The sequence below is a fragment of the Melopsittacus undulatus genome, chromosome 3 (assembly GCF_012275295.1).
Source record: "Melopsittacus undulatus isolate bMelUnd1 chromosome 3, bMelUnd1.mat.Z, whole genome shotgun sequence".
Taxonomy (NCBI): domain Eukaryota; kingdom Metazoa; phylum Chordata; class Aves; order Psittaciformes; family Psittaculidae; genus Melopsittacus; species Melopsittacus undulatus.
The window spans coordinates 71,590,255-71,606,636 of NC_047529.1; the positions used below are offsets into that span (position 1 = coordinate 71,590,255).

Consider the following 16,382-nt stretch of genomic DNA (forward strand, 5'->3'; position numbering starts at 1 on the left):
AAACCTAAGACAAAATCCCTGACAAAGGGTATTTTGGACCTCCCCCTCCAACACAGAAATGTAATGCTCCTATGGAGGGACTGAAATAAATGAAAGATAAATTTCAAGAGCTGTTACAGTAAAGCTCCTAAGCAACATACTCAGTGAGATGTAGAGCGAGGCACTTATTTGAGGGCTCTTTCTGACGTTGTCTTTCCCCTCTCCAGAGAATGAAAATTATTTCCTTAAGTTATTTCAAACATGACCTATCCCTATTTACTAAGTAGATCATATTAGTCTACATTTATCCTGGATTCAGTGTAATAGTGACAGGGCATAATTTTCTTTACTGCTTCCTTGCTCTTTGTTGTGACACTTTCTCAGCTTTGCTTTTCCTCTTCTTTCCATCCTTTCCACTACTCGTTGGCATGATCCTTTTTCCTTAATCTGCTTCTGCATTTCACTTTTTTTTTCCCTCAGGGCTTTTGTTCTTCGCATTGAAGCTAGTACTCTGAAAGCAACATCCTTAGCAACAGTCCTTCAGAGGAACATCATGAGTTCAAAGTTATCTCCAAAATCATTTCAAGTGAAAGAGACCACTTTCATGTGTTTTTACTTCATAGGGTCCAGTCAAGTAGACTAAGGAAAACTGTGCACAATTTTGTCCACCCACTTCAAGGAGGATGTCAAGACACTGGAGAGAGACAAAGTGGAGGGCTACCAGGGTGGTCAGGGTCTAACGCACAGGACCACTGAGGAGAGGCTGAAGAGCTGGGCTTGTGTAATCTAATGAAGAGGAGGCCAAAGGCAGTTGAACAGCAGCCTATGACTTCATGATGAAGAACTACAATGACACCAGAGGCAAAGTCTTCTCAGTGGTAACAGAAGGTGCAAGAGGGGCCAATGGCAGAAAGATGAGTGTTCAGCTTGGACATTAGGAAATAAAATGCCCACCAGAAGGGTAGTGCAGCCTGGAACAGGCTTTTGTGAGAGCGGAAGGAAGCCCCATCTCCAGTGCTGGCCATAGTCTGTTCTCAAGGTGGGATGTGTGGCCAATGGGACTCCTTTAAACAGCACGGTAACATTGTGAAGTAGTGTACTTGTCTTCTCAAAATACAGCATAAATTTCATCATGCTGCCCCTCAGTTAACCAGTTCCTTCTGAACCGGAACAGGGAGAAATGTATTTATTTATTTACTTGTTTATTTGTTTGTTTATTATCCAGGAGGATAATTTAAGACAACCTGAACAGTTATGGTAATTCCAACATACATCTTTCACAAGTGTAATACTTGTGAATACCTCTAGCCCTTTCTTTAAACTGAATGTATTTCATACAGACAGTGTTTCTCCCTTTCAAAACTCTATGTTCTTGCAGGTGCTGTAAGATGTGCAGGCAGAGCACCGTGCTGAAAGCCTAGCAAACATGAGTCCAACAGAGCAGAACCTATACTTTCTGTGGTTAAAACTATGTTGAAGTTCTGATACATCTGTCATGCAACAACAGACGCAAGAGGAAAAAGTTTATGCAACCAGAGAAGCATCTCTACCCCCTGTCAGGCAGCTCCTGAGCTACAGTCTGATTCTAAAGCAGTCCTACAGATGATATTATGTTTCATCTCAAATGATATGTAGAGACCCTGGGGGATTAAAATATGTATTAAAATGTATACTCTCATTTCTACAAACCAGTGTATTTAGTTTTAGGCAGGCAAATAGCCCCCTTAGTTTTTGTGGGATGAGTCACATCCATGTGATGATGCATGCATGAGTTTATAGAATAACAATCATCTATTTGTTGTTTCAATATTTATGACTTTTCTCTGAGTTATTTGAATAAAATATTTATTAATTTATTTTTGTTTTTCCTTCGGGGCTGTCCACAGGCATCCAATGGTTTTTGTGGAGAGGCACTTCTCTACAGTTTGGAATACCTTCTTATGAATAAATTCACTTACTCTTACTGGGATGCTTAAAACACTTTTAGGACATAGGCTGTAAGCTACAGTCCTGCATTTGCTACAGTTACTTTTGATATGCTCACAAACTTATTTTTTGTGCAGCTATATTAAAAGCAACAGCAATTTTCCACCTGTCTTAATTTGCAGTAAATGAGTTTATGCTGCTGTATTTTAGGCAGACAAGAGCTTGTCTTCTTTAATAATTATCTGAGACAATGCTGTTTGAATGATGTGATAGGCTAAATGAAAATGATAGCATATCTTGGGTAAACTAAGCAAATTTTGTTCCAACATTTTAAAGTCTGATTATTATAAAAGGTTTTGAATTCATTTCCCCAACCACCAAACTCACATTCACAAATGGCCTTCTGAGATGTACAGTGACAAAGTGGGTGTTAAGAACCTTCTTCAGACTATGGAGGGTATCAAAAAGTGGTATGATTGTTGACATCATTTAAAAGTAATCCCTTTTTGTGCCATTGACTAGGATCACACTCCTTACTCCTCTGGGTTCTGAGAAATGTGAATGTTTTTGCGGCTGTAATACAGTCTTAGACATTGGACATTGTTACATTTTAGATGAAAAAGTTTCAAATATAGTTGCAAATATAGTGTTCCATGTGAACAGAAACCTCCCATCTCTTGCGGAGGAACTGGAAAAGCAGTAGGTTTCTCTGACTAAACTTTCATCTCTTTCCTAAGGCAATCATTCTGGAGACAGCCACCTCTCTGCCTAGGGCCTTGAAAGGTATATTGCATAGCAGTCCTTAGTTAGCCCTTCTCTCTCCTAAATCCTATTTACTCCAGAATATTTGCATCAGTGTGAAAAGAATTAAATGTGTCCTCAATCAGGCTGTTATTTTATGGGATCCATTTCTGCTGTGTGAGGGTAAGGGTAAATGAATCCAGACATGGCACTACACGGTACCATCCCTTGGTTAGGGTTTCCCCTTCCTGGACAAATCTCATCCTTTGAGGAGTATGGTCACTCAAATACAAAATGTATTGCAGAAAAATATAATGCAAAGAGACCTTGTGCTACCATTGCAAAACAAGCCCCAAGCAAAACAAGCTGTCTTTTTTTTTAGTCTTTTTTTTTTCTTTGTAAGGAAGAAACATGATCACATCCTGATTTCAAGGTCACTTTTAGAAAAAGCAGCAAAAATTCAGAAAATTATAGCAACTAAGGATTTTCCTTTTTTTATGGATTGTCATTCAAAATGGCCTTTTTAAATTTTTTTGGAAGCCACTTCCTTAAATTTATTTCAATGTTTATAAGATGCATAGCAATAATACCCCTTGGGCAGCAGCCAAACATTCCAAATGAGAAACCAGGAGACCCCTGATACCCAGCTCCTCTTCTGTGCTCCAGTTTCCTAGATATTTTCTCTAGCAATCTTGCAACAACCCATGCTTCTGTGTGACTTACTGCTTAGCTGCATAACTGCACAAGAGGGATGCAGACGATGCCCTTTGTACTGCTCTTCAAAAATATAACTCTCTCTTATAAGGCCTGGAGTTCTTTTCACTGGCAAGACTCCAGCTAAAAGGGTATTCCATTAGGTCTTGCCAGCCAAGATGTGGATCCCTGCTGGGGAAAAAGAACCTCAGCTGCAGTTTTGATACTGGCCAGAAAATACATGGCGGTGAAGGAAATGTCTGGGCAAGAGAAAATATGCCTCCTCATCACTCTGCTCTTTACTGCAATGGCCTCTTTCTTATCCTCTTGTCCTCCTTTATCTTCATCCCCATCACTGCATCAATGTAGCAGAAACCTTATCTACTACCGCACTCTGGAAGAAAGTCCTCCAGTGCCCTGGCCACCATATTCTGTGGTATGTCAGGTGCCAGATTTATAACTCAACATCACAAGAAGCAAATTAAAAAAAAAAAAAAAGAAGGGGAGGGGGGTGTGAAAAAGTATAAATAGCTCTGTGTTATTTCTGCATGGGATGTCTAAGAAAATGGGACTCCAAGGACAATTACATAATGCTTGGACAAAACCAGAAAGGAGTGAAAGGATGCTGAGGAATCCCCACCACTGAAGGTTTTTATGTAGAAGTTAAACTCAGGTCACCTAGCCTTTCTTCATAGTCAGAGGAGAGAAAGGGACACAGACAGAAACTGATTCTTCTGTTCCTCAGACAGCAGTTCTCTTCTAGGTCAGAAAAATGGTGTGTGTTCCTCTCCATTCATTGCCACAAAAAACAGAGTGACAACCTGTGACACCATGGCCCCCTTTGCAGAGCTCTGAAGTCAGGTGAGATGATGGTTTTGGTTTGTATTTGAGGAAAATTCTTCGAAACTTGTTACAAGTACCAGGGACATAATTTCCCCCCCCCCCAAATTTAGACTGTGTGGTCACCATGGATCTTCCAAATGGCAGCATCCAAGCTGCCACGGAACCCTGCTTGCTGCCTGACACTGGTGCCTGCAGAGCAGTGCAAGGCTATCCTGCAGGTAAATCTGGAATGATTTCACATGCCTTCAACCCAGACTGTTATATTTCTTTTTCAGTGCAAGTTCAGTATGACACATAGAGAGACATATATATTAACTGCAATTAAGCTCTATTAGACCTTTGATCTGCTACCATGCTGTAGTGTATAAATGAATGCATTAAAAGAAAAATAAAATGTGAAATAATTATGTTCTCTAAGTTGGAAAGCTGAATTTCAAGCTGTGACTTTAGAGCAGTTTCATCACATTTTTAATTGAGCTTGCTTTTGTATCAGGAAAAAGAGCTTTATTGGAAAAGATGAGGGAAAAGTAGAGCAAATGCTGATGTTTCATTAAACTGAGAAATGCCACAGGCTTGAAATTGTAATCTTTGCAGTTGGCAGTTGTGTCATGTCAGAAGAGCCCTTAAACTTCAGCTACTCTGGGACTAGGTCCCAGGTTAGTAAACCATGAATAATTTTTCTGCTTCAGCTGAAACTAGCCTGGATACCCAATCAGCCCAGGTAAGAGAAAGAACAGCAGCTCCATCCCATCACCACTGCCAAGAAGTGGTTCCTAAATACTGTATTTTTGACAGGGTCATTCCCCAGATCTGGTTTCACGTGTAGCCAGTTTCAGACCTAGCTGAGAGGACAACAGCAAATCAGTTAAATCAGTGGAGCTACCCTGTGTGGGCTCCATATTTTAGAAAAAAAGTGCATTATGACTGTTGCTAATGTTCCTTAGGAGTCAGCATAACTTGCAATGTTCACTTACCACAGTGAGATCTCACAAAGGAGTGCAAGTGTTTAGTTAATTAAATGTATTTCTAAACTTGTTTCATAAAAGTTTATCATCTAGATCAGCACTTAATCTCTATGCATAGAAGCCAAGACTGGTTATAGGTCAGGGGAATTAACCAGGAGCATTAAGCATTCAAAATCAAAGCAAGGAAGTGAAAGATTTCCTCCTAATGGGGACAGAGGCCTATGGGATGTTTCCCAGGGGGACAGTTGCAAAAATGGCAAAGAAAGCAGGAAGAAAATCCTCAAACCATTCAAGTGAAATCTTCCTCAGAATCTGACAGTTACTTGCCATGCTAAAAGCATTTTGTGTTTACTGGGACGTTTCCACAGTGTAGCCACAGCATTTTGGGGTCATTTTTTTCCTTGGGTTAAATACAATTCTGGCATGTCATCCAACCACAGCACCAGCAGTTTAAGTTAATCTGGTACACTTTTAATTTAAAGCTTATAAGGCAAAGAGAAGTAAAGACAAAGCAAAAACAGCAACCCTACATGCCCCCAAAAGCAAAAACCCAAAACAGAAAGGATACCAAGTAAGAAGAATACACGTGAATTTGACATATACACTAATGATGCTTCTCATGCCCACAGCTCTCATGTCCTCAGTCCCCCTGTGTACAGACCAGGGGTCACCAAGTGGTCAATTTTGCCCTCAAATATATTCACAGGACTCTTGCTGGTAGCTAATGAGAGCTCTTCTCAAATAGCAGATCAATGCTGAAATGTGGCTGTCAATTTCTTAAATAGATCTGCTATGATACTTTTTTTTATCCTCATTATGCCGTGGCATAATTCCTCAGGAGCCTTTGTGCAGCACATTGTGCACTGCAGCCATCCCACACGCAAGTGATTTGTTGTTGTTGTTGTCCAGCAAACACTCAGTGGATGAGAGCCTACGTCTTGTTTTGACATGAAAAGCATCCTTCAACTGAGCTTGGCTTGGGGACAAAGCACTTCAGCCCTAAATAAAGGCACATCAGAAGCAGAGAGCTCTGCCCTCTTGGCCACCTGTGCCACCCTGGTCCCACTGCCCACCCTGCTGCATGCTGCCCATACCTGCCTCCTCGCCGCCCCAGAATGGCCTGGGCTCCAGTTTGGGTAGCAAGTCTCCTTTGCTGTGGGGGTCCTTTATCTGAAAAACAGAGGGAACACATCAGGTCATGAGAGCTTCCCATTGTGCTGGGTTATTGCTTTCCAACATTTCAGACCAAAATCATTTTCCATCCAAAGGAAACGTGTCAGGCAGCAATACAAGTCCTCTCTCCAGCTGTTCCTATAATCAGGGGCAAACTTATGAGGTGACAAGTACTGTGATCTTCCAGAAAAGAAAAAGGGTCTATGCTTCACTGTACTTTGAATTGCCTTTTTCTATTCCAAGTGTGTGTTGATTTTACTCCCATGGACCAGATGGTGAGCCTTGTTCTCCTGCCATGGCCCTGTGAAACAGGGGAAAGAAAAAGAAACAGCAGACTGTCTCAGAGGGGCTGTAGTCTGACATGGGGATGTTTGAGGGGACTCACTTTGCCCACTCTTTCACCCAGGGCAAGGATAGCCTTAATAGGAGGAGGTTTGGGGGTAGGTGAAGCACAGATTTAATCCCTTTATATATCCTTGGGTATTGCCAATACGGGAGCTACAGATGACTATTCTCCTCCCTGATTAACACTTCATCCTGATCCATGCCTGATGTTGTTATGTTTGAAGTTTAAGAAATGCTTTAACTCAAAAGATTCCCAACTTCACCAAATGGGAACTTCACCCACTGTTACACCACACTCCAAACCTGTGTGAAGCTGGCTGGAGGATGCACAAGGTTGCAAAGCATTGAAATGATGGCTCACTTTTCTGATGGCATATTTCTGACAGTCTTTGCCTACAGGAAATCTGGAGAGGGACTTTTTATATGGCATGTAGTGACAGGACAAGGGGAAATGCCTTTAAGGTCAAAGAGGGGAGATTTAGATTAAACATTAGGAAAAAATTCTTCACTATGAAGGTGGTGAGGCCTTGGCAGAGGTTGCCCAGAGAAGCTGTGACTGCCCCATCCCTGGCAGTGTTCAAAGCCAGGCTGGATGAGGCTTTGAGCAACTTGGTCTAGTGGAAGGTTTCCCTGCCCATGGCAGGGGGATTGAAACTGGATGATCTTGAACGTCTCTTCCAGCCCAAACCATTCTATGATTCTATGATTCTGTGATTCTGTATTCAGAATATTAAGCACGTGATGAATAACGAGAAAGAAATGGGCTTTCAGGATAGCCACTGTTCTAGCTACTGTAAAGTTCTGTGTGATTAGAGAGCCAGAGGAACTGTAGGAAAGAAGCAGCACAGGAGTAAAAAGTAAGTGTGGGATGAGGGGAGGGAAGAAGAGAAAGTGCTGAGTTTGATGCATTCCAGGCAGAACAGTGATTATGCCCAGAGGAATACAAGCTCAGAAAACACAGGGAAAAGCATTTTAAGAAAAAGCAGTGGACATGGATCTGTCCCTGCAGAAAAGCATATCTTTATGTCTATGCAATGCAATACATGGTGGAGCCATCATGTCAGGGTCAGAAGTGTAATATCCACAGCATCCATGAATGCTGAAAGATTCAAACCCTGAACTCTGTCCTTAATGGAGTCCAGTAAAAAGGGAAATGCTCAACCACCCTATGATGAAACAAGAGGTATTACACTCAAAGTTCTGCAAAGGTAAGGGTCTGGGAATTTGTAGAGACTGGCCACATGCATCAAATCCCAAGGAAGGAAACTTATACTAAAGAGGTATAAAGAGGAACGGAGCAGAAGAGAGGCCACTGTTCCTAAAAGCAGTGGCACTCAGGGGGTGTGCACACACCCCTCCCTCATCTCATGCACACAATGACCTGCATATGCAAGTAAAGGCAATGGAGGTTTTATCAAGGTGCCTGAAATATCAGCTAATCCATCAACCAAGAGTAGTGCTGGGTCAGAATGAAGATGCACATTCGTACCCGCTGACAGCAGGAGGGTCTGCAGCAGAAGCCTGGGGTTGCACTGACACTGCAGCATTATCATCCTTGTGTGTCTTATTCCAGGTTACTGCCAGCAAGTTGCAGAGCTGACAGCCACCTCACTGCACTCCAGGCGTGCCAGTCTGCAGGACCACAGCTGGTAATGCATCTCACAGCAGGGGTGGGAAGGTAAAACACAGAGAACACCAGTGACACAAGCTGCACAAACAGATAGGAAATCTAGTCTAAAATAGCTTGTGGAGCTCCTACAGCACTAAGTATGCCCACTTTAATTGTGCATGATGTTGCTAACAAATACACCCATTTCAATAATTTTGCTTTTCTGCTTTTTTTATCTTTTAATTGCTTCACAAATATCTGTGTATATGGTGACACTTTCATCATATCTTCCATTTTTATATCTATGTTGCTTTTTCAATTGAGTTTCTCAGAAAGCGAGGCATCCTTAAAGAAAGCCCACTTGTTATTGTATGCAGGACATTTCTTTCACGTGCTTTTTTATTATTATTATTATTATTATTTTCACATACTACCTATGCAATTGAATAATCCATTCTCTGAATATTGGAATTTTACATGAAGTATAAATGTATAGGTGTTGATTCACATGTTTTAACATTCGAGAAAAATATAAAGCTATCATATCCACAGAATACAAAGAGGTTTGCAGGTGTTTTTTTAAAAGCTATTTCCCCCACTTCTAATAGTTGCACTGAAGGAGTTTTGCTTTTTGTTTGAGACAGTGAATATACTTATCATGATGCTTGTAAAATGCTGTATTAAGTCTGTTTCCTAGCTGACATTGCTCAAGCCTAAAGTTAATGAGAGGAAAGGAGACGAATAGTTTAATGCTAGCCGCCAAATCTTTGTGCTAGTTGAGTACACTTAAGTCACAGCAGATAAGACCTTAGCAGGTCAAACATTTTAAAACAATATTCATATGATAGTGATTTGGTGTAGAAATCAGCACATTCTTTCATCCTATGAATCACAACTTCTCCCTTCCGACTTTTCTTATACTCCTATAATGTGACCCCAAAAGGCCAGCTGCCCTTGTGAGTAGGACTTCTTCCAGAAAGCTTTGCCCTAGGAGTCAGCTGCAGAAAACTGCAGCCTCCAATCTGCAAGAGGTAAACTATGTTAGAGGAACTATCTCTGAAGGAGATTTTAAAGGCATTAAAACTATGTTTCAGGATTACTCCAATCTCTGTCCTACTGGGAGAAGATAAAGGGAAGTAAAGGTCAAAAGTTCATATGTCAGTGCAAGCAACACTTGACTTGAAATACAGATTTTCCCTAAAATTTAGCACTCTATATATTTTGTGCAAACATGACATTAATTGAATGATCATGCTGTTTCTTGTTTTAGAAACAATAAAATGACAGCAGTCTTTATAAATTCTTAATAAAGTAGCAGCTACATCACTTCCTTCTCTACTGCTTTTGACCTAGTCAAACAGTTCTCTTCAGATGCAACACCTCTTGGTTTGTCTTCAGCCTGACTGAAGAAAGACTGGAAAAGAGACATGGTAGGCAGACTGGCTACCTGATCTTGCAGTGGTTGGTGTAAGCCAGGGAATGGGAAAGGCTGTTGAGATTCAAGTACTTGATGAGATGCCCTCTTCCTCATAGCATCCATAACGGTGTGATTGAGGGCATCCAAACATTCATACAAGTGCCTCCATTCCACTGTGGAAGCCCAGAGGAGCTGGTACCTGAGGGAATTGCATCCTTCATTGGTGTATTTTGAGTCCCATGTTCCTCCACTGCACACAGCAAGGTGCCATGGTGGGAGGCCGCACCAAAAAGGGAGAAAGAAGGCAGCATAAAAAAGGACTGCTGTTCTTGAAGTTAGTAAGGCAAGTAACACTGCTAGTCTAGAAATGACCCAAGACCCTAATGCATGTTCTTTTAATGGGACTATTGCTATGTTTAGCGTTTAGCCAATCCTCACTGCTGAACCAGAGCCAGAGAAATGTGACCTATCTAATATTGCAAAGACAATTTAAATTCTGAAGCCTAATTTACACATCAACATTGTAAATTAATTCATTGCTGAGCATCTTAACAGAAAGAGCTCATTAATGGCTGCATATTCTGTTCACTTGAAAGGACATCAATATCAGTGGTGGGAACAGAATACATTATCCAGACTAAATACCACAGCCGCTTTGTATTAAAAAGAAATTATGTTTCTCACAGATACCAAATAATGCTCATTTATTAAATTTATCTGCTTTCAGTGCTGCTTTGTGGAGTCCTAAAGAGGATCCACCTCATTCACCCAGACCGACTTTGGATCAGGCATGTTCTTGTGACTAGGATGACAATGAATATTCTGTTTTCACTTGAGGTTCTCAATTATCTAGGTAATTCACTGAATTCTTTATGACACTTAGCATATTAAAATTTATGGCTTAATTTCTGTAGACAGTCTCTTCCAATGAAGACAATATCAAGACGTGACAAGGCTGAGCATATATTAGCTCTGTGTATTGTGTTAGTGAAATGTTCACCCATAGAGAAAAGATTCATAAAGTTGGTGATGTTAAAATGTCTCTAATTAGGCTTTAAAGCTAGTTATCCATTTAAATAAATGGGAGCCATCCATATTTCTCTTGGTGACTGCTTCAGCACTGATGAAGTCTCAGCAGTATTATCTGGGCCAAGTTCCTAAGCAGTTGCTAAAAGATCACCGTGTTTAGTACCTAGGAAAGGCTGCCACCACTTCTGGTGACCAGAGTCATCTGCAACTTCTGAAATGAGAGTAGACTGGACTGCCCTGTGCTGGTGTCCATAGCAGGAACCCAGGTGAGTCAGAAATCTGAAGTTGCCTAGATCAGGACATAGCTGTTGTAGTTTCTTACTGGCAGGTTCTTCCAGGCTGACAGTGAAAGAATATTCAGGTTTACTTAGGTGGAGCTCCAAAACCTGTGAGGACTCTGAGATCTGCCTTTGAGTGGAAGAAGCACTGATACAGATTTCCATAAAACAAGCATGACTTGCAGTGGGTTTGATTATGCTGCCATCAAGTCAACTTGAAGGGCCATAATTGAGCTGAAAAGTTGAGAAGGCCATTGCTTGCATTTTGTATGCTGCAGTACTGTTTCTGCAGCCTCTGTGTTTCTCCACACTGCACTCTGCATCCTTGCTCAGCATCTCTGCAAGGGGCCCTAATCCTAGCCACAATGGACTTCAGTATCCATAGGTGCAGGCACAGCTCTCTAGGCTATTACTACTGTAAACACACAACACACATGCTTATTTAAAATGACTGTCTACACTTTTGTTCTTTTCTGAGCCTCAGAAGGATTCAGCCTGTGCTATCCCATGTTTGCATCACAAACATCAGACAGGCATCTCCTGCTGTCCTAGTGGAGACCATCATCATTTCTGAAGAGATTTGCAACCAGGATGACTCAAAACATAATCCTCACTGATCCATGCACTTTTCCAGGGGTGAAAAGAGTATGCATTTATTTTTTCCACTTCTTTTGGTCAGTAATTCTAATCTCATTCCTTCCCCTCACCCTTCAACCTCTTTCATACAGCACTGTTTTGCAGATAGGCTGATCTTCCTTTTATGGGAGGTGTAAGTTTTAAAGACTTAGAAATAAGACTGTAGGCACCTATATGAAAAAGAGCTCCCTTAGTAAGATGGGAAGAAGTCTGAACTAGAACAGTATAGTCAGGAGGTGGCTTTATTTATCTTTCAGAAGAGCACTGCCTAGCTTTGCAAAATCCTTTTTTTCTCTAGAACAGACACAATATAGACACCTCTGTGGGATATGAAGGATTTTCTTCTGAGGAGAAGCACCAAGAATGACAAGAACAATGTTCTTCAACTGCATTACAGATTTAATCAAATAATTTCCTATCACATCTGTGCTCTATAACAAAAAAAAAACCACCACATTTTGGCATAGATGCTTGTTATTGGAAAAAATGTGCTCCATGCACAAAAGGAATCTTTTTTTTTTCAATCTGCAACTTTAATTTTCAATAAATATTGTGGCTTTGCCTTGGCAATTGTCAAAATGTGGGAGACATTATTTGTGACAGAGTTTTGCTCTGCTAAGATTATTAGGGAAGAGAGAACCAGATACTATTGTTGTCCTAAAAACTCAGTTGAAACAGAGCAGAAAAGGTTGGCTTTGGATCTAATAAGAGGATTAATAACTGCGTAAGATTTTGTAAAACTTGCAGCTGATCAGTACTAGTCCAAGCTGTTTGTGAGCAGGTCCCCTCTAACTTACAAAAACATAACCCTCTTCCAGAGCTTCCTTGACCATTGCCAACTCACAGAAAATGCATCTGCCTGCAGAAGGACAGGGTTAACCACATTTTCCACGTGTTTTGAAACAAGTGGACCGTATCCCAGCCCAAAGCCAACCTCAAGGACATAACTGAACAGCACTTCGTGAATCACAGCTTTTGTGATTCATTGCCTTCAACAGTGTGAACCAGAGCTGCATTTAATAATGTTGGGAAACAGATCTGTTTGAATGGGATGGCTGATGTAACATGCTGAAGGACTGTGTTGTAGCTCGCGGGACAGACACTCAGGGACAGTGAAACTGCAAACTTGCAGTGCAATGTAAATACTGCATCAGATACCAATTCATTATGGATGTACAGCACACTGTAGCTACATCACTGGTTCTGTTATTGAAAGAGTCCTTTCTCTTGAATAAACAAAGTCACAGGACAGCAGCAGCAAAAATCGGCAATTTTTTCCCCCTACACTTAAATGAAATTTCACCTGTGCTTTATCTACAATAAAACTGCACCAATCTAAATAACACATATGAATGTTATTTGTGCAGTAAAGGCTTTTTAGAGTGCTCATGATAAAGTAGGAAATGGTTTTAGTTATGATCAAGTGGTGAAAATAAGAGAGCTTTGCAAAGCAAATAATAATACAAAAAGGCCAATTTTTTCTCCAGCAAGCTCTTAGTTTAAAAATTCAGTAAACCCAAAATATTATATCTAAGGCTTCTTACCTCAGCTTTTGCAAGAATTTAAATTAGGATTCAGATTCATACTTATGTTTTGCTTCATGGGGCTAAACAGGAATCCAGAGGCCAAACCATGCTACATGGAGAGGAATTTCAGGTTGCATGTGTGAATTTGGAGTTACAGTGACAATGACTATAGAGTCAGAAGTAGACAGTAAATCAGTTTGCCTGATATTCTGCAGGGTGTGGTATCCCTGCCCATGGCAGGGGGGTTGGAACTGGGTGATCTTAAGGTCCTTTACAACCCTAACTGTTCTATGATTATGTGGCTACAGAATCTTGGCAGGTGTATTGCTACCTCAACCCCTTACCTCTGGCATAATTTCATATCTGGTTTTGAGTTTGGAATTTCCCTTTCTTATAGGAGTTATTTGCTCAACATTTTTTTTCACTTTTTTTCTTATTAATTGTTTTTGCTTGATCTTCCAGGCATACAATACTTCCATGTTTTTTGCTTTGAAGCACTTTAGGTTACAAGTAGCTGCTCCACCAGGGAGATATTTGTAGGCCACGGTCAAGTTGCCTCTCAGACACTTTTTTGATGAAGTCATCAGAGCTGTCCCACTGAAGACTAAACAATCTTGCATTTGGCACAAGGAAAAAACACACACGGTTCCTACAAAATAGCAAACAGAGCTATATAGCTGAGCCTTTGCATTGGCCTCACAATAATATGTACCTACGTTCTAAATCAAGTTCAGAAAATAAATCGTTTAATTGACATTAGCTGTGTTTTCTGAAATGAGACAAAGTGTTACAGAAACAGAGCTCATGTCTAGGCTATCAAAAATAGGATTTATTCCTATTTTTTTTCTTTTTATGTAGATTTTAGCAGATCAGTCTAAGGCTACAATTTAATACAAGCTAATGTATCACTTCCTATAATAAAAGTAATAAATTGTGCCTGAGATAATTTTGAGTGTCCAGTTTAACATTCATAAGAAGCACACTGGAGTAAAAATGTAGCTGTATACAGAGGTGATGCAACATTCACAGTGAATGAGGTATGTTGATTAAAGAGGACAGAGCTTCCACACATTCAGAGTCCCTTAGAGCTGTGGGTATCTTCCAGGGCTCACAGTGTATTTCCCTTTTTTCCAGGAATTATCTGAAAGTGTCATAAGACTGGACTTTCTGGTCCTTGCTGCCTCTAACTGAGAAGAATCATTCAGTTGTACATTATCTTGCTCTCATCTACAGGGAGTGCACAGAAATGAATGCTAACTGAATTTACTTCAGGTTTGGTTTAAGATATGGGCAAAGGTTGGGGTCAGTTCTCACTGCCTGAACTTGTTCTCTGCCCTTGGTGTTAAAGCCAAGGTGAGAAATAATTGGTGACACTTGTGTGCTCCCAGCTTGCTTTGACCAGCTTCTGGCCTGATCAAGGAGCATTTTTCCATGGATGAGCAAATGAGATGTCTCAGCAGCAAGCACGTACCTACAGTGACAGTTGTTCTCTGTCTGTTCAGACACACAGCATGTATTGCCAAGGAGAAGATGCTACTGGGTTTTGCTTCAGATACTTGGTTGCTGTGTCAGCAGTTCACTAACCCTCTAGACAGTATCCTAGACACTGTCCTAGGCACTGCAACTAGTATAGAAAACTATTTGCAATATTATATTGTTCTCTATTTTTCTGTACATGGTGAAAAAATAAAAGTGACCACATGGGAAAAAATAAAATGAAGTGACCACTTGTGCAGTGATGAATGCCTTCCACAAGCCAGAGAAAATTGCTAACATGTAGTATCTTGAAGAACCAAGCCTAAGGATTAATTGGATAATTATTATCTCAATTTTACAGACAGAAAATCTAAATAACAAAGAGTTTGGAGGCTTGTTCATACTTAAATCTCAGTTCAAAGAATCTGGAATAGACTCTTGTTCCCAATCCGAAAATTAATTTTCATGATGAAGTGATATCCCCTAATACATTCTTATATAAGTATGACAATCAGTTTACACATAAAGTAGGGTTTACGTCAGTGGAGAAAACTTTTTTTCTGCATATTTATATATTATCAACCACGTGGGGAACCTTTTTTCAGTGCTTGTGGCTCTGTCACATATTCAGATACAAAGAGACAGAATACAGTTAAGAGAGGCAGTGGATCTCAAATCCTGCCAACAGGACCAACAAACACTTGAAACATCATGAATATGTGATTTGCTCAGAAACAGGGGTGAATTATTCTGAAACAGGACTGAATTTGTTTCAAAATTATTAGTTCTGTTGTAGCACAGCTCAAAGTCTTTGCAGCTTGGTGAGAAGAGGTGAAGGATAACTATGCCAAGTGTGTGCGGAGTTCATGCTGAACCAGCTGTCATTTACAGTCGTAGAAAGAAACAGGACCAAATTATCTGGGGAGTGCTGTGAGTCCTATAGTTCTTCCTTGGACTGGTAGTGACCAGGTTTCCAGTTCTGGCCCGAGATGGCTCAATAACCTAACCCCTTTTACAGCCCTAGCCCTGTGCAGTGTCTACGCTAACAGTGCTGGGGAGCTTTCTGCAGAGAGAGACCTCAATCCCTGTGCACAAGGACACTCGTTAGCACATCCTTTAATCTTCTGTGAAACACAAACATATTTACATAGGAAGAGAAGACATGCTTGATTGAAGAACAGAAGGTAAGGACAATGAAGAAGCAGATAAGTACCTTGACCCACCAGCATCATGGTGCACCCATCAACTGTCCTTCTGCATCAGGACTTCTATTTACATTGCCTTGAGGTGTACATACCCTGAGGAAACCAAATGGATTTGCTATATGGTTAGCTTCAATATTCTCCTAACTTTAAAGTGTTGATATTTTTGTAATGCTGCAGTTCAGTGTCATGACAGCAAAGTAAAACACATGTTATTATAAGAAAAATATTATCTATTGTGCATGAATTAATGTACTGTACTTAGGTTTGAACCTTTTTTTCTTAGTACCTATTTGTTCTCCATTTTATTTTCCCTGCTAAGGAATTATTTGACCTGAAAATAAAAAGGAAATGAGGCTGTTTGGAAGCAAAGAGTATTTTGAGAATCACTGTCTAGGTGTGCTATACTTTAAATCATATTTCTATTCATTTCTGAGAGTTCAATGACATAGTAAGGAACTGATCCTGTTCTCTGTTTAAGAAAACAGGAAATCTCACTCTGTCTTTATGGCTCACCTCTTGGGAAAAACCAAAATGAAAGGAC

General features: G+C 40.5%; 1 protein-coding gene across 1 annotated transcript in view; it reads right to left on the reverse strand.

Annotated features, from left to right (window-relative positions):
• Positions 1 to 16,382, reverse strand: part of SGK1 (serum/glucocorticoid regulated kinase 1) — a 74,916-nt gene that overhangs the window by 18,105 nt on the left and 40,429 nt on the right. The window contains exon 3 of the mRNA XM_013130458.3: positions 6,242 to 6,317. Coding sequence (XP_012985912.2) covers positions 6,242 to 6,317 — 76 coding nt within the window. The remainder of the gene's footprint in view (positions 1 to 6,241; positions 6,318 to 16,382) is intronic.